The sequence below is a fragment of the Saccopteryx leptura genome, chromosome 1 (genome assembly GCF_036850995.1).
Source record: "Saccopteryx leptura isolate mSacLep1 chromosome 1, mSacLep1_pri_phased_curated, whole genome shotgun sequence".
NCBI lineage: Eukaryota > Metazoa > Chordata > Mammalia > Chiroptera > Emballonuridae > Saccopteryx > Saccopteryx leptura.
In genome coordinates this window covers 17,791,567-17,809,252 of record NC_089503.1, presented here as the reverse complement: position 1 = coordinate 17,809,252, position 17,686 = coordinate 17,791,567, and the positions used below count along the sequence as shown (strand labels likewise).

The 17,686-nt window shown below is 42.8% G+C and overlaps 1 protein-coding gene and 1 pseudogene across 10 annotated transcripts in view; both read left to right on the top strand.

Moving 5' to 3' along the window:
- Positions 1-92: 92 nt before the first annotated feature.
- The window catches only part of ATG13 (autophagy related 13), a 38,803-nt gene continuing 21,209 nt past the window's right edge, over positions 93-17,686 (top strand). For 4 of the 10 annotated variants that reach the window (XM_066362161.1, XM_066362151.1, XM_066362143.1 and 1 more), the window contains exons 1-6: positions 94-425; positions 11,290-11,371; positions 12,338-12,418; positions 12,853-12,972; positions 16,154-16,200; positions 17,149-17,289. In XM_066362161.1, coding sequence (XP_066218258.1) covers positions 11,303-11,371; positions 12,338-12,418; positions 12,853-12,972; positions 16,154-16,200; positions 17,149-17,289 — 458 coding nt within the window. In that variant the 5' untranslated portion in view covers positions 94-425; positions 11,290-11,302. Of the gene's footprint in view, positions 426-788; positions 905-11,289; positions 11,372-12,337; positions 12,419-12,852; positions 12,973-16,153; positions 16,201-17,148; positions 17,290-17,686 lie in introns of all 10 variants that reach the window. The other 6 variants (XM_066362132.1, XM_066362113.1, XM_066362085.1 and 3 more) reach the window with 4 other exon arrangements.
- LOC136388701 (small ribosomal subunit protein uS10-like) lies at positions 9,211-10,097 on the top strand (annotated as a pseudogene).

Genomic DNA, 17,686 nt, shown 5'->3' with positions numbered 1-17,686 from the left:
GAGATTAAATAGGGAATTCATATGTAACGAAAGTGCGGATGAAGTTAGACAGTTGTATTTCCCCCCTAATCCTATCCTCCCCCCGCCTTCACCAAAGCGGATGAAAACAAACACTAACGATGGCGGCACCTGGAAGGACCGGCTGCTGGGCTTAAGGCAGAAGTGATCGCTTGAACCGTGGGGGGTGGGGGGGAGTCCTTAAGAGCTCTGATCGACGTGAGTGCGACAACTCGCTCAGTTCTGAGAGCAAGTATCTGGTGCCTGTGAGCACGAGTCTCCTGAGGCGTGAGGTCTCTCTCTGCGACCCGTGCTGTCACTGCTGCTCCGGGGCGCGGAACCCTCAGCCAGGAGGCGAAGCCGGTCGGCCCAGGCTCCGGCCTCCGTAATGAAAACCCCGAACCGCTTTCTGCGCCGCAGCTTTGCAGGTACTAACTTTAGAGGGGATACCCCCTAACATCTCTCAGCGCCCCCGGGTGGGAGGCTATGGATTTGCGGCCTGTCGGGTACCGCCTTGAGAAGCTGAAGCTGATAAGCCGCAGTCAGTCCCCTGAGCTTTCTTTGGGAATCTGGGTTAGTGTAGACTGACTACAATGGCCCTTGATTGTTCCCAGTCTTTGCAAAGATCCCAGAGCTTTCGTTTGTACTTCTTCAGTTCTTTGGGTTAAGTCCTTAGGGGTTTGGGAGATAATTTGTGGGTCCATAACTCCGGGGTTGAGTACCAATATGTGTGAGGTAGGTTTTCATTCAATCAAGATTTGCTGAGTGCCAAATATGTACTCCGCGTGTAGGTGAGGGTGACTGTTGACTAGTGAAAAAAGGGACCCAAGGTTCACGACTGTCTTCTTACTGGCAGTGGAACGACCTGTGGAAATCAGCGATCCATTCTCATTAAGTAAATCTCTGGGTAAGTGGCTAAGCACCTTCTTGGGTTTATCACTAACAAATCTCAGTTTTCACTTTACCAGTTAGTTTTCAGTTTGCCTAATCAATTCAGTATAGCGTTTCACTTTCAGTATTTCTTCCTCTTCTGGCCATCCCACCGCCAGAGAGAGAGGAAAAAGGGAGAGAGAGGGTGAAGAAATATGAGTGAATGAATATTAAAGAAAAAAAGTACCTGTTTTCTTAATTTTAGTTTAAAGCTCATCTCCTAAGGTGGTAGAATTTATTGAACATCTTCAGTGGGGGATGTGCAATAATAAGAAATCAGACCCTTCTTTTATGCACTAAATTAACTTTGTTTGTTTTTTATGAGTGTTCTTTTCATGTGTGGGTATTGTGGCTCCAACTAAATTACAAGTTTTTTTGTTTTCACCAGAAGTCTTCTGTAGAATGGAACCCTGAGTTAATATCTTTATTTTTTTTTTCTTTAAAAGCAATTTTTTTTTCAAGTGAGAGGAGGGGAGATAGACTCCCGTGATCACCAGACCAGGATCCTCATGGCAACCCCCTTCGAGGACCCATGCTCTGCTCATCTGGGGCCATGGTCACAACTCAGCTATTTTTAGCTCCTGAGGTGGAGGCTTTAGGAAGCCATCCTCAGTGCCTTGGGTGATGTGCTTGCTGGAACCAACCCAGCCTGCAGATTCCTGGCTGCCGAAGGGGAAGAGAGAGGAGGAGTTGGAGGAGGGGTGGAGAAGCAAATGGTCCCTTCTCTGTGCCCTGACTGGGAATTGAACCCAGGACATCCATATGCCCAGTCGATATTCTACCACTGAGCCAACCGGCCAGGGCCTGAGTTAATATCTTTAATATACAGTAGATGATGAATAAGTACTGGAGCAAGTGTGACATACTGATTTGTGTAGTAAGATGCATATAAATTTATATACTGCTTCTAAATTGTACCCTTTTGGGTATAAAATTAAGAAGGCTATGGCCTGACCAGTGGTGATGCAATGGATAGAGCATTGACCTGGGATACTAAGTCCCAGGTTCAAAACCCTGAGGTTGCCAACTTGAGCATGAGATCATCAAAATGATCCCATGGTCACTGGCTTGAAGCCCAAGGTTGCTGGCTTGAGCAATGGGTCAGTCACTGATCAGCTGGAGCACCCCCACCCCTGTAAGGCATGTTTGAGAAGAAATCAATGAACAACTAAAAGTGATGCAACTACGTACGAGTTGATGCTTCTCATCTCTCTTGTTCTTTCTGTGTGTCTCTTTCAAAAAAAAATTAAGACTATGACAACTTTTGAGATTTACATTTAATAAAATTAGCAAACCACTGGGTTTTTCCATTACCATACTTAACACCTAACAGTTCCTGTATTTTTTTTCCTCAAGAGTGGTTATTAGGCCCTGACCGATTGGTTCAGCGGTAGAGCATCGGCCTGGCGTGCAGGAGTCCTGGGTTCAGTTCCCGGCCAGGGCACACAGGAGAAGCGCCCATTTGCTTCTCCACCCCTCCCCCTCTCCTTCCTCTCTGTCTCTCTCTTCCGCTCCTGCAGCCGAGGCTCCATTTTAGCAAAGTTGGCCCGGGCACTGAGGATGGCTCTGTGGCCTCTGCCGCAGGCGCTAGAATGGCTCTGGATGCAACAGAGTGACGCCCCAGAGGGGCAGAGCATGGTCCCCTGGTGGGCATGCCGAGTGGATCCCGGTCAGGCGCATGCGGGAGTCTGTCTGACTGCCTCCCCGTTTCCAGCTTCGGAAAAATGAAAGAAAAAAAAAAAAAAGATTGGTTATTAGGCCAGTTGGCTCAGTGATAGAGTGTGGGCCCAGCGTGTGAAAGTCCTGGGTTCAATTCCCAGTCAGGTCACACAGGAGAAGCAACCATCTGCTTCTTCACCCTTCTCCCTCTCCTTTCTCTCTCCCTCTCTTTCTCTTTCTCATCTCCTCCCGCAGCCAAGGCTCCATTGGAGCAAAGTTGGCCCCGAATGCTGAGGATGGCTCCATGGCCTCTGCCTGAGGTACTACAGTGGCTCTGGTTGCAACAGAACAATGCCCCAGATGGGCAAGCATGGCCCCTAGTGGACTTGCCAGGTGGATCCTGTTTGGGCGCATGTAGAAATCTGTCTCTGTCTCCCTGCTTCTCACTTCAGAAAAAAAAAAAAAAAAGGGAATGGTTATTAAAATTGAAGCAAAAATTGCAGATTTCAGCTACTAAACATTCTAAATTATAGTGTCTTATTTAAAGACTAAATCAGCCTGACCAGGCGGTGGCGCAGTGGATAGAGCGTTGGACTGGGATGTGGGAGGACCCAGGTTCGAGACCCCAAGGTCGCCAGCTTGAGCGTGGGCTCATCTGGCTTGAGCAAAAAGCTCACCAGCTTGGACCCAGGGTCGCTGGCTCCAGCAAGGGGTTACTCAGTCTGCTGAAGGCCCGCGATCAAGGCACATATGAGAAAGCAATCAATGAACAACTAAGAAGTCGCAACGCTCAATGAAAAACTAATCATTGATGCTTCTCATCTGTCTCCATTCCTGTCTGTCTGTCCCTGTCAATCCCTCTGACTCCCTCTCTGTCTCTGTAAAAAAATAAATAAATAAAAATTAAAAAAATATAAATAAAGACTAAATCAGCTGAACACAGTGGAACCCTATCATAATAAGTGTACCAGAACTGTACTGTTGGACATGGGGGCAGTACATCTCTTTTTTTCCATTGTCTTTTCTGCCCCCATCACCCAGTTGCATTAGCTTATATCCTCCATGACTCGGAGGGTATCTATTCCCTAAATGCAAAAAATAACCTAAGACATTAACTTTAGAGCTTTCGATGACTCAAGTCCTACTATATAACTGATTTTTCAAGGATATTTTTAATTACTTAGAAAAAGCACCCACTGTAGAATTTATTGAACCTACTCAATAAGCTGCATTCCCAATACTCTGCAGTTGTTATCTGGAGAAAAGTTATTTAATCTCAGTAATGCCTAGAAATACCTAAAACTTTATTTTTAAATGTTTATTTTGCTTTTAACATTCTTTATACTTTATTACAGAAGAGATGAATAATTGAGAAGCATAAATTGTAGTTGCACCACTCTAGTTGTTCATTGATTACTTTTCATACATACCGTGACTGGGGGGCTCCAGCTGAGCCAGTGACTCCTAGCTCAAGCTAGTAACCTTGGGCTCAAGCCAGTGACCCCACACTCAAGCTGGCAAGCCCTCGCTCAAATTGGATGAGCCTGCACTCAAGCCAACAACCTCAGGGTCTCAGACCTGAGACCTCAGCGTCCCAGGTTGATGCTCTATCCACTATGCCACCACTGATGAGTCAAACCTCAATCTTAACTTCTTTCATTAATCTCAGACTTAGCATTATCAGATAGATCTTTAAATGTTTCTAACTCAACCTATTAAATAAAACTAAACTGATTTGCTAAAAATAATGGTCAATCCTGAACTGAAACCACATATAAAAATTACTTTGCAATGGCTTATGAATCTAAATGTTAAAGATAACGATGTTTCTAGAAGAAAAAGTGGAAGAATATTTTCATGACTTTGAGATCAGTTAAAAAATCGCTTACCATCATACAAAAGGTTAATAAGTTGGACTAAATAAAATCAAGCAGCACTGATCTTCAAAAGACTCCCTAGGAGGATACTCCTCAGCAACAAAAAGAAATGAGCTATCAACAGAGAATATACAACATGGATGAAGCACAGAGTAATGCTGAGTGAAAGAAGCCAAAGAATACATACTGCGTGATATAATTTACAGAAAACTCTAGGAAATTTGGATAGCAATCTGTACTAGGGTGTAGAGAGCTTATCAGAGGTTGCATAGGGATGGAGGAATGAGGAGGGGCTGGATGAGGGGATTACAAAGGGACATGAAGAAACTGGGGGGTAACGGGTATTTCTGCTGTTCTGTAGTGATGGTTTACAGTGATGTCAGAACTTATTAAATCTTACAGTATGTTGCTTATTGTCAGTTACACCTCATAAGGCTGTTTTTAATGTTGAAATAAAGACCACCCAAATGAGAACAGGTAAAGGCCATTCAGAGCTTATCATAGCGGAGACTCAAAGGCAGGTAGACCAGTGGGGAGCATGATAGTAGGAAAAAAGGGAAGGCTTCAGGTATGGCCTCACTTGGGTTTAACGGAATGGAGAAGCTGTAGGCAGCCTAACTACAAGTGTGGGCACCCTGTGTGATTGGTTAGGGATACATATTTGTCTTTCTGTGGTTGGTTCTAAATTTTACCAGAACAAGCCAGGTTCAAGTTGCCTATTGCTGCCGAGCCAGTAAATCACAGAAATGAAATCCGAGTGATATAAGAATGTCTTTTTTTTTTTAAGATTTTATTTTTTGATTTTACAGAGAGAGGGAAATAGAGAGAAGCATCAACTCATAGTTGCTTCACTTCAGTTCATTGTGTACTTGTCATACATGCCTTGACAGGGCAAACCCAGGACTTTGAACCAGCAACTTCCGTGTTCCAGGTTGACGCTTTATCCATTGAGCCACCACAGGTCAGGTGTAAGTTGACTTCTTAGACTAGTTAGTGGAGATACTAGATTGGCTTCCTGGGCTGGTTTCTGCAGGTTGTTGCTTAGAGTTCTATTTATATATGTAGTCTGGCCATTGTCCATTAGTAGTATATGCAGACTGTCATGAAAAAGAAAACTTTCGTAAGAAAGACAAGCCACAAACTGGGAGAAGATATTTGCAGAATGTATTCAACAAGATCCTTATAGCCTGACCAGGTGGTGGCACAGTGGATAGAGCGTCAGACTGGGATGCAGAGGACCCAGGTTTGAAACCCCACAGTTACTGGCTTGAGCATGGGCTCATCTGGTTTGAACAAGGCTCACCATCTTGAGCCCAAGGTTGCTAGCTTGAGCAAGTGGTCACTCAGTCTGCTGTAGCCCCCCAGTCAAGGCACATATGAGAAAGCAATCAAAGAACAACTAAGGCAGTGGTTCTCAACCTGTGGGTCGCAACCCCAGCGGGGTTGCCTAAAGCCATCGGAAAATACATAATGCATATCAGATATTTACATTCCGAATCATAACTGTAGCAAAATTACAGTTATGAAGTAGCCACCAAAATTATTTTTTGGTTTGGAGTTACCGCAACATGAGGAACGGTATTGCGGGGTCATGACATTAGAAAGGTTGAGAACCACTGAACTAAGGTGTCGCAACGAAGAATTGGTGCTTCTCATCTCTCTCCCTTCCTATCTGTCCCTCTCTGTCTTTGTCACACACATTAAAAAAAAGATACTTATAATAATGATATATATTGGTGCAGATTCTGGAAACTGTACAGTGGTGTCTATTAAAGCTTAAATATTTTGCCTAACTTATGGTAGCCCAGATATAGAGTATCATTCTGGAATGCTGAGGTTGCCGGTTCAAAATCTCGGACTTGCCTGCCTTCATATGACAAGCAACCAATGAACAACTAAAGTAGAGCAACTATGAGTTGATACTTCTGGTTCCTCCTCCCCTTCTCTGTAAAATCAATAAATAAAATCTTTTTTAAAAAGCTTCAGGCCTGACCTGTGGTGGCGCAGTGGATAAAGGATCAACCTGGAACACTGAAGTTGCCAGTTTGAAACCCTGGGCTTCCCTGGTCAAGGCACATACGGGAGTTGATGCTTTCTGTTCCTCTTCCCTTCTCTCACTCTCCCTCTCCCCTCTCTAAAATGAATAAATAAAATCTTTAAAAAAAGAGAGAGAAAGATCTTTTTTTTTTTTTTTTCCAGAGACAGAGAGAGGGATAGACAGGGACAGACAGACAGGAACGGAGAGATGAGAAGCATCAATCATTAGCTTTTCATTGCGCATTGCGACACCTTAGTTGTTCATTGATTGCTTTCTCATATGTGCCTTGACCGTGGGCCTTCAGCAGACTGAGGGACCCTTTGCTCGAGCCAGCGACCTTGGGCTCAAGCTGGTGAGCTTTTGCTCAAACCAGATGAGCCTGCGCTCAAGCTGGCGACCTCGGCGTCTCGAACCTGGGTCCTCGGCATCCCAGTCCGATGCTCTATCCATTGCACCACCACCTGGTCAGGCAAGAGAGATCTTTAAAATAAAAAATAAAATTAAAAAAGCTTCACATTTGTATACTCTATCACCCATCATTAGCACTACTGCCTTTATGTCTAATAGCAGTGAGTGTTTATGTCCACCAGACGACTTGGTGCAAGAATATAATAGTTGGCCTTGGCCGGTTTGCTCAGTGGATAGAGTGGCAGCCCAGCATGCAGACTTCCTGAGCTTGATCTCCAGTCAGAACACACATGAGAAGTAACCATCTGCTTCTCCCCTCACCCCCTTTCGCTCCCTTCTCTCTCTTCCCCTCTCACGGCCAGTGGTTCTATTGGTTGGAGCTTCCACCCCGGGCACTGAGGATAGCTTGGTTGATTTGAGCAGCAACCCCAGATGGGGGTTGCCAAGTGGATCCTGGTCGGGGCATGTGCGGGAGTCTATCTCCCCTCCTCTCACTTAAAAAACAATGAAAAATAATAAATTGCTACGTGTAGAATTATAAGTGAATCTTAAAGACATAATGTTGAGTAAAGAAAGCTACGCACAAAAGAGTTAATGCTATTTGATTCCATTTATAAGAAATTCAAAATAGCCTGGCCGGTAGCTAGGTTGGGTAGAGCGTGGACCCAAAGTGCAGAGTTTGCCGGTTTGGTCTTCAGGCAGGGCACATACAGGAACAAATCCATGTTCATGTCTCTCTCTTTCTCTCAAATCAGTAAATAAGAAATTATTTTAAAAATGGCCTGACCTGTGGTGGTGCAGTGGATAAATTGACCTGGAATGCTGAGGTCGCTGATTCAAAGCCCTGGGCTTACCTGGGGAAGGCACATATGGGAGCTGATGCTCCCTGCTCCTCCCCCCTTCTCTTTCTCTCTCTTCTCTCTAAAATGAATCGTCTTAAAAAAAAAAATTTTTTGTTTTGCCCTGGCTGGTTGGCTCAGTGGTAGAGCGTCGGCCTGGCGTGCAGGAGTCCCGGGTTCGATTCCCGGCCAGGGCACATAGGAGAAGCGCCCATCTGCTTCTCCACCCTTCCCCCTCTCCTTCCTCTCTGTCTCTCTCTTCCCCTCCCGCAGCTGAGGCTCCATTGGAGCAAAAGATGGCCCAGGCGCTGGGGATGGCTCCTTCCAGGGGTCGTCAAACTTTTTATAAAAACTGCCCACTTTTGCAGTGCTGGTCAACCTGGTCCCTACCGTGCAACCAAACAGCGCTGCGATTGGCCCATCATGAAAGCTGGAACGCCCACTAGTGGGCGGTAGGGACCAGGTCTACCAGCACTGCAAAAGTGGGCGGTTTTTATAAAAAGTTTGACGACCCCTGCCAGGCGCTAGAATGGCTCTGGTTGTGACAGAGCGAAGCCCCAGATGGGCAGAGCATCGCCCCCTGGTGGGCGTGCCGGGTGGATCCCGGTCGGGTGCATGCGGGAGTCTGTCTGCCTCCCCGTTTCCAGCTTCAGAAAAATACAAAAAAAAAAAAAAAAAATTTTTTTTAAATTATTTTAAAATATGAAATTCACAAAAGACAAAACTAATTTATGGTAATAGAGGTCAGAGTAATGATTACCTTTTGGTGGGTTTACTGACCAGGGGACACAGGAGCCTTCTGGGTTATTGGAAATGTTCTAAAACTTGGTCTGGATTGCAGTTATAAGGGTATATACATATAAAAATATTTATTGAGCTGTCTCCCCAAGATTTTTCCACTTCACTACATGTAAGTTATACCTCGACACATAGTGAGCTCTTTGAGGAAGATGCCTTTGCAGCTGCAGCGGAGCTGTGTCTCACCCACTGCTGCACCTGACTCACTGCTGTTTGCTCTCTCTGAGGAATGAGTAGGTCAGGAAGCTTCACCAGCACATGGCTTTTTTTTTTTTTTTTCTTTCACTTTTCTGAAGCTGGAAACAGGGAGAGACAGACAGACTCCCGCATGCGCCCGACCGGGATCCACCCGGCACGCCCACCAGGGGCGACGCTCTGCCCACCAGGGGCGATGCTCTGCCCATCCTGGGCGTCGCCATGTTGCGACCAGAGCCACTCGAGCGCCTGAGGCAGAGGCCACAGAGCCATCCCCAGCGCCCGGGCCATCTTTGCTCCAATGGAGCCTTGGCTGCGGGAGGGGAAGAGAGAGACAGAGAGGAAAGCGCGGCGGAGGGGTGGAGAAGCAAATGGGCGCTTCTCCTGTGTGCCCTGGCCGGGAATCGAACCTGGGTCCTCCGCACGCTAGGCCGACGCTCTACCGCTGAGCCAACCGGCCAGGGCCCACATGGCTTTTAAAAATACAGAAAGACCTCTGGATCCAGAGGTCTCCAGGCAAGTTACCAGATTAGAATTACTCTAACCAGCCTCAGTATAAAGTCTTTAGAGAAGGTGTATAATAGAGGCCAGCGACCTTGGGCTCAAGCTGGTGAGCTTTTGCTCAAATCAGATGAGCCCGCACTCAAGCTGGCGACCTTGGGGTCTCAGACCTGGGTCCTCAGCATCCCAGTCCAACGCTCTATTCATTGCGCCACCGCCTGGTCAGGCGAGAGAGATCTTTAAAATAAAAAAATGAGGCCCTGGCCAGTTGGCTCAGTGGTAGAGCATCGGCCTGGTGTGCAAGAGTCCCGGGTTTGATTCCCGGCCAAGGCACACTGGAGAAGCGCCCATCTGCTTCTCCACCCTTCCCTCTCTCCTTCCTCTCTGTCTCTCTCTTCCCCTCCCACAGCCAAGGCTCCATTGGAGCAAGGTTGGCCCGGGTGCTGAGGGTGGCTCTGTGGCCTCTGCCTCAGGCGCTAGAATGGCTCTGGTTGCAACAGAGCAGCGCCCCCTGATGGGCGTGCCCAAGTGGATCCGAGTCTGGTGCATGCAGGAGTCTGACTGCCTCCCTGTTTCCAACTTCAGAAAAATACAAAAAAAAAAAAAAAATGATCAGAGATGCAAAGAAAAAAGAATCTCAAAGCGTAAGGACCAGTTTGGATGCCTACCAAGACACTCAGAATCTCAACGAGAAAAACTCCCTGTGGGGAGGGTTCTAAGACTTGGAATCGGTTTCAGATGAGTATCCACAAGCAACTCAGTGACTTGCACAGCCCTTCCGAGATTGTTAAACAGATTACTTCCATCAGTATTAAGCCAGGAGTTGAGGTTGAAGTCACCATTGTAGATGCTTAAATTAGTCTTTTTGATAAATTGACTATCAATTGTTAAAAAAAAATAGGGTTTGGTTTTTGTTTTTATACACTTATACACATTACTTCCTATTTCAACTCTTCTTTTGTTTACACTTTTCCTTAAAACTAGTTCTTAACTCTGGCTTCCCTGTTTTTGTTAGCTGAAACCCTATTAAACTTTTTGCAGTCAATCCTTAAAACTTTTCAGCTCTTCCTTTAAAATATCTTCCATTCATACTATTTCCAAATCATGTCTATAACTAGAGTTTTAGCCTTGCCCCCAAGCCCGAGTTATTGACAAGAACCCTATTGGTTTTCCTGCTTTTTATATTCAAAACTATTGTACAACACCCAGCAGGGTTGTCTTTCTAAAGCACCATTCAGATGAGACTAGCCTGTTACTTCCTCTCCTCAAAAGCCTTGAGGGGGCTGCCATTTCTGGTGTACTAGGTGCAGATCAGGATCTAGCATTGCATTTAAGACTCATGGTCTGGCCCCAGCCAGCCATACTACTTCCCCATCTATACACAATCCTCTGAGAAACTGGAGTACTTAATCATTCCAAAGCCATTTTGCTTTCTGTTGCTTATACCTCTTGATATAAATCAAGCCCTTCTCTCCCTAAGGGTTTTCCTTCACAGCCCCATTTCAAACTAGTTCAACCTGGGAGTATGCTCCAGGAAGTCCATGTACTCCCTGCAGTTGCAGCCAGATGTTTCCATATATGTGCATTTTTCTGGAGAAAGGGCTTCTCTTGCCATGAGATTCTCAGAAAGGTCCATAAACTTCCCCAAAGTTAAATTGATTTAGTGGCCTTTTGAAGGTATGTAAATTAACTCACGTTTTAACTAAGTTTTTGTCTCATTAAAACTTAGTTCTCAATATGCTGACTAATAAAACATAAATACATAAGTTATATTTAAAGCTCAAAGATTCAGGTTCAGGTAAAATGGCTGTCTTCATCCACTACTTAGGTTCCTAGATTTAGCTCTTTGTATAGAAGTTATTTTCCTCAAAAGGTAGTACCTTAATTTAATATTTTCCACTTTGGTATCTTCAGTGAGAGGGGAATTTTCTTTCCCTCCCACGTGACTATTCATACAGCTTGTAGACAATACCATCTCTGTATGCTTCGATGTGGCAATCCCTTTTTAAAGACAGTCAAATTTTTCAACATTTGTTTTCTGTTTTAGATTTCCATAGGCAATGGAAACTGATCTCAATTCCCAGGACAGAAAGGACCTGGACAAGTTCATTAAGTTTTTTGCCCTCAAGGTAACATATCCATTCTCTTGAGCCGAGAACTGTTGGAAATAACTTCCGTGCTTCTCCCTTTTTGGAAATATAGCATGACAGCTTGCAGCTTGCCCATTCTAATGGATACTTCTGTCTGTTGTAAACCAAACTGTGAGGTTTGGGGGTGGTACTGGGGGTGTAACTAAGAATCACTTCCAATTTTCCACAGCTATTTGTTCAAAAAGGATTTTTATTTTGCAAGAAATGTCAAGCTGTTATGCCAGGTTACTGGCACAGTCTGTTCCCTTGGGGTGGGAACAAAGACGGTGGACTGGAATGGACAGCGCTTTGGGCGTCTTTCCCTAAGCATCACGCAACTTGGAAACGTCTGATTTCATTTGTTGTTCCATTCTGGGTAAATGAGGAATTAAAACTGAATTTTGAATACTTTAGAAGTTACGTTTTCCTAAAGCTAAATATCATTTCCACCTCCGTTGCTGCTTCCTCTCAAACATTGCCATGTAAGAACAATTCATGCAGTAGATTATGGTTGTAAAGTTAGTTGGAAGACATTTGCCATATGGGCCAAGAGATATGAATAATTGTAGAATCCTTGGTTTAAACCTACTATCATTACATAAGTGTGTGACAGTGAAGTTTTACACCTACTGTTGGACTTGTTTCTCTATGAAAGTCAGAGCTGCCACGTGCAGCTTGCCTTCTGCCACACGTGAGGACATTACAGATTCCAAGTCTCAAACTCGGATTCCTCTAATTAGCTGACACTGTGTCCTCAGGACTACAGTATTCTTTTTGTGTAGTGTTTTATTTCTCTGTTCTTGAACGTCTTAAGTTCCTAACGTCTTAAGTTATAATTATTGGCATCTTTTTAACCCTGCTTTGGAAGGGTTTTAACCCTCATCAGGAAGAGCCAGATCAATTTAAGATTTTTCATCTTTGATTTTTTTGGCATTTGTTTGTTTTTGTTTTGTTTTTTCTTTTTAGACTGTTCAAGTGATTGTCCAGGCTCGACTTGGCGAGAAGATTTGTACTCGTTCATCTTCATCCCCAACGGGTTCAGACTGGGTAAAATTCCTATTCTTTGCTAAAGGGTGCACTGCGGTGTTAGTTACAGGGAATCACAGTGTGGTGACTGAAGATATTGTTTATAGTATTACTTAACCATAACATTAAAATGTCTAATTTTGTTTGCTTCATTCACTTGGAAAATATGTTCATTGAATGTTAGTCCTGGATTTATTTGGTTCTTGGCTTTCTGTTTTAGGTGAAAAGCTTAGTCTTTAGAAAACAAAAATGTATTGTTACTAATATTTTTCCTAGGTCATTAGCAGTTTCAACCTGAGTTTGGGGGCTTTGGTGCAGGATAACTGATGGGGGAAGGAGGAAGTGAAGGATTGTCTTGAATCAGTCAAAGCAAAGCCTGCATTACCCAGCACACAGTTTAACTACTTTGTTTTCAGAATGTTTTCTGTGAGTGAAAAGTCTCTTTTGTTTCCCAGTTCAATTTAGCTATCAAAGACATCCCCGAGGTTACCCATGAAGCCAAGAAGGCACTGGCCGGGCAGCTGCCTGCCGTGGGGAGGTCCATGTGTGTGGAGATCTCACTCAAGACTTCTGAGGTAAGGTCGTGGCCTTACTTGAGGTAAGGATGGTGTCTTTACTTAAAGCTCTTCAGGCTCTGGTTCCAGCTGCGCCCTTTCCTGCCCCTTTCCTCAGACCTTCTCATAATTCTCTGAGGAAGTCTTTGGCTTTTGTACTTATTCTTCCAATCACCTGAAATAAGCTTGTCACCCTCACCTTTATATATTATCTGTATATGACATGTTTCTATCTTACTTACCCTCAAGACTTACATGCTCTAGAAAATCCTCCTTCTGGAGGGAGAGGTGATTATTACATGTTCCTGTTCATACTTTATACTTTCTTTTATTCTGGAGGTCAGCAGCTATGCTACATCTTATTTATCTTTGGAAGTCTTCAAATTCTTTTTGTAATGAGGCAGGATATAAGTAAATAATCATCTCTGTGCCTAACACAGTGCCTGGGATGGCACAAAGAAAGCTCTCAATGAATTTTGTTGAATGAATGTTGTCAATACTAATTTCGTGGAAACGTTAGAACCAAATAAACCAAAACTTTCTATTGTTTATTGAATTGCCAGTCTATACTGTAAAGTATTTTCCTTTGTGATTCATAGGGAGTCCAAAAGGAGTCTCTACAACTCCTTCCTCTCCCAGGCACCTGTGAAATCTGAGTACAGACTGTTCCGATGGTCCCAGAGAAACCATATCAACTTGTCTTGGATGCTTCCTGTTATCCAGTCTTCCCCTGATTTTTTTTTTTTGGGGGGGGGGGGATAGTGGGGAATTCAAATTCATTATGTCATTTTGAAACGACAATATAATGAAAAGGATATATATTAAGGATACTTATTTAAATTTGATCTAGAACAAATACAGTTCTCTATTCCACAAACTAACCCAAGCTTACTCTCAAACCTAAAAGAATGTTCTCTTCCAACAGATGAGTAAAAAGGTTACTTGGATTCAAAAGTGTGTGACTGTCCTCACTAAGTCAGACTGTTACAGGGTTGAAGGAATCTGTCGTTAGTCTTTTCTTTTTCTTTCCCACCCACTAAGACTAAGTCTGTTCAGAGTAACAGAGACAGGCCTGGCCAACAGTTTTCGCCCCCAGGCCAGATTAGAAAGAAAACTTTTTTCACGGGCTGGACAAAATATTAAAATTAAAAAGTGTTAAATACAAAAATGATTCATTTAAGTAAACAAAATTTTATTATGCAATTTGTTTATGAATAAATGTGAGTGGAAATAAATTTTAATATACAATATTATTTTAATAAAAATATAATTATATACCGTATGAATATCCAAAGTGTATCTCAATTAATCAAAACAATATTTAATTAATAGAATGAGCTTGAAGGGGTTATATCGCAAATAAAACAATTATTTTGTTTTACAAACAGCCTGGACACGTTTTCAGTTTATCAACTGCAGCTATTGTCTATGCTATAATGCCACTTGATTCAGCACACTTGACCACAAAAATAACGAATTGTTTGACCTTGGGTGCGCACTGGCAAACTCCGCCTAAAATAATGTGGGTTTCACATCGCCGCTAAATGTCAAACGGTTCATAGGTTCATATCGAGTACAGATGAGTACAAAAGGTGTAAATCTTTATAATGGAATTTTTTTAAAAAATAAAGAAGTATTGCGAATCCATTCGACCAATTATTGGAAGTTAACCCTAGATAAGTCACACGCGCAATTCTTTTCCGCGTATCACTATCTTCTTAAATATCTCACGATTTCCAATAATCAAAGATGCTTCTGCTTCTGAATAGCTGAGATTTTTTTTTTTTTTTTTCCGATAGAGAGAGGGATAGACAGGGATAAACAAGAACAGAGAGATGGGAAGTATCAATCATCAGTCTTTCGTTGTGCGTTGCAACACCCTAGTTATTCATCGATTGTCCCCCCACATGTGCCCTGACCGTGGGCCCCAAGAAGACCGAGCAACCCCCTGCTCAAGCCAGCGACCTTGGGCTCAAGCTGGTGAGCTTTTGCTCAAACCAGATGAGCCTGCACTCAAGCTGGCGACCTCAGGGTCTCGAACCTGGGTCTTCCGCATCCCAGTCCTACATTTCATCCACTGTGCCATCACCTGGTCACGCTGAATAGCTGAGATTTTAAAGTAGCAGAGAATATTAAAAATTTAATCGCAGAATGCATAAACTCATTACGCAGGCTGGATGCGGCCCGGGGGCCGTATGTTGGCCATGCCTGAATAGAGAGAAAAACTGAAGAGTCTGGCTAAAGACATCAGACAACTGAAAGGACTTAAGTAAGAGGCTTGTTAAGGTATTCTTTAGTTGTGGATATCACCTAAAAATACCCCTTATAAAATTGGAGGGAAATGCTCTCTTCATCATTGGAAGAGTTCATCTTGTTGAAGAGCAGTTTGGATGTACATAGCAAACATAGCAAATCTTAGAAGCATGAATACTCTTTGATCTATCAATTTGAATTCTGGAAATTTCTTCTTCCTTAAGAAATTAATTCAGGGTATATGAAAAGCTTTAGTCTCAAGACTATTTATCATAATGTTTGTAGTAGTGAAAAAATGGGAACAACCTGGATGTCCAAGTACGAAGGGACTGATTCGATAAAATGATGGGCATGTTTTGGAACACTATGTAACTATTAAAAATAATGGAGAATTTTTAATTATGAGGAAAATTCCATGTTGTATTTATTAATAAAAAACTAGGTGATAAAAATAGGATATATGGTATGATCTCACTATATTTAGAAAAGTGGCTGATTTTGTTATAAATTATCTTTTTTCTTTTTTCTTATTTATACTTTCAATATATTTCATAGTGACTATATAGTGCTTTGTAATAAGAAAAAAGAAAGATAATTAAAAAAAAAAAACAAATAGCCTGGTCAGGCAGTTGCGCAGTGAATAGAGTGTCGGACTGGGATGCAGAGGACCCAGGTTCAAAACCCTGAGGTCGCCAGTTTGAGCGCGGGCTCATCTGGTTTGAGCAAGGCTCACCAGCTTGAACCCAAGGTTGCTGGCTTGAGTCACTCGGTCTGCTGTAGCCTCCTGGTCAAGGCACATATGAGAAAGCAATCAATGAGAAACTGAGGTGCTGCAACAAAGAATTGATGTTTCTCATCTCTCTCCCTTCCAGTCTGTCTGTTCCTCTCTCTGTCTCTGTCACAAATAAATAAATAAAATTGAAATACCTCTCATTTGTCCCATTTATAGGGAGACTCCATGGAACTAGAAATTTGGTGTCTTGAAATGAATGAAAAGTAAGTTCTCCGTCTTAGGTTCCTTGGTTGTGGTAGCTGGGGATAAAGCAGATGACGTCATGTGAAAAGCAGGGCTATCAGTCACTGAGGGTGTTTTGCTCACTTAGCAAAACCAGTAGGTCTTTGCTACAATTTGCTTCATGCTCGGCTCCCAGCCCTGGCACAGAGATGACCTTCAGAGGGAGCATCAGTCCAGAGAGACTCAGCCAGTAGGGAAAGAAGCAGAAGGAAAGCTCAAAAGGGTTTGTTGTTTTCCCAGAGTACAGAGGGTTCTCTGATTAAATCCCTTGGGAGCTCTTGTAACATGACTACTCTGTGTTTGTCTGTTTTTATGTGGCAGACATCCAATAAGATTTCCCCTCCCTAATCCTTTTTATACCGTGCTAGTCATGGATTCAAAATGCATGTTATTCCCCTCCTCCATTTTCTTTCAAGGCAGATTAGCTTATTTTCTGCCTGAAGTTTCAGTTTTTAAGAAGATTATACATAGAGAAAAATTGAGGAAATAGCATATCAAAAGAAAAATTTTAGTAAAAAATATATATGGTATGAAAAAATAGGAAGCACCCGCCAGGTTATAGTCTAAAATTTTAGTATCAAACAGATATATAAAAGTAGACAGCTCATAAGATGGTACATTGAAATTGTGTTTACACCTTCATTAATATAATTGCTAATTACACCTTTAGTTCAGAGTATGTTTTAATGGTAAGTTTAATTTTATACAGTTCCAGTGCTTAATTTGCAGCTATCTCTGCTGGCTGTCATACTCTGAGTGGTGTATTTGGACTGCCAAGCAGTTTATGTTCTGTGAGAATTTATGAATAATGTTAACAAGTTAATATCAGCCAGTAGATGGAACATACTATCTCTGTATTCATTACATTTCTGTTTTTTGTTTATGTTAATTGAATAGGAGAATGCTGATAGTGTCTGTGTGCTCTGCAGGTGTGATAAAGAAATCAAAGTTTCCTACACAGTGTACAACAGACTGTCATTGCTTCTGAAGTCTCTCCTTGCCATAACAAGGGTGACACCAGCTTACAGACTCTCCAGGAAACAAGGGCACGAATATGTCATATTGTACAGGTAAACCGCATAGATTTACTTGTCAGCCTCATCACTTACACGTTGTCTTCCTGGCGGTCAGGTATCATGCAGGTATTCTTTGATTAATTTTTGGATAGATGATTGGACAGCTGATGCTACAGCTGTACTATGGTAGTCTATCCTCCCATATGAACCTCAGTTTTCCAAGGCTAACAAGTTCTTTGTCCTTTTTTCTGTGCATAATCATGATTCCTATGGATTGGATTTTGAGGTCCTACTGACAGGACCTCAAAGCAGGAAAAGGAGCTTAAGACTTTAAAAAAGAGACTATGCTGAGCAGATTCCAACCTTCTATATTCTAAAGTTAAATTAAAACTTTTTGTCTAACAGACTGCTAATTCAGTTTGTTTTATAATTAGTTGTTTGTGGATATAGA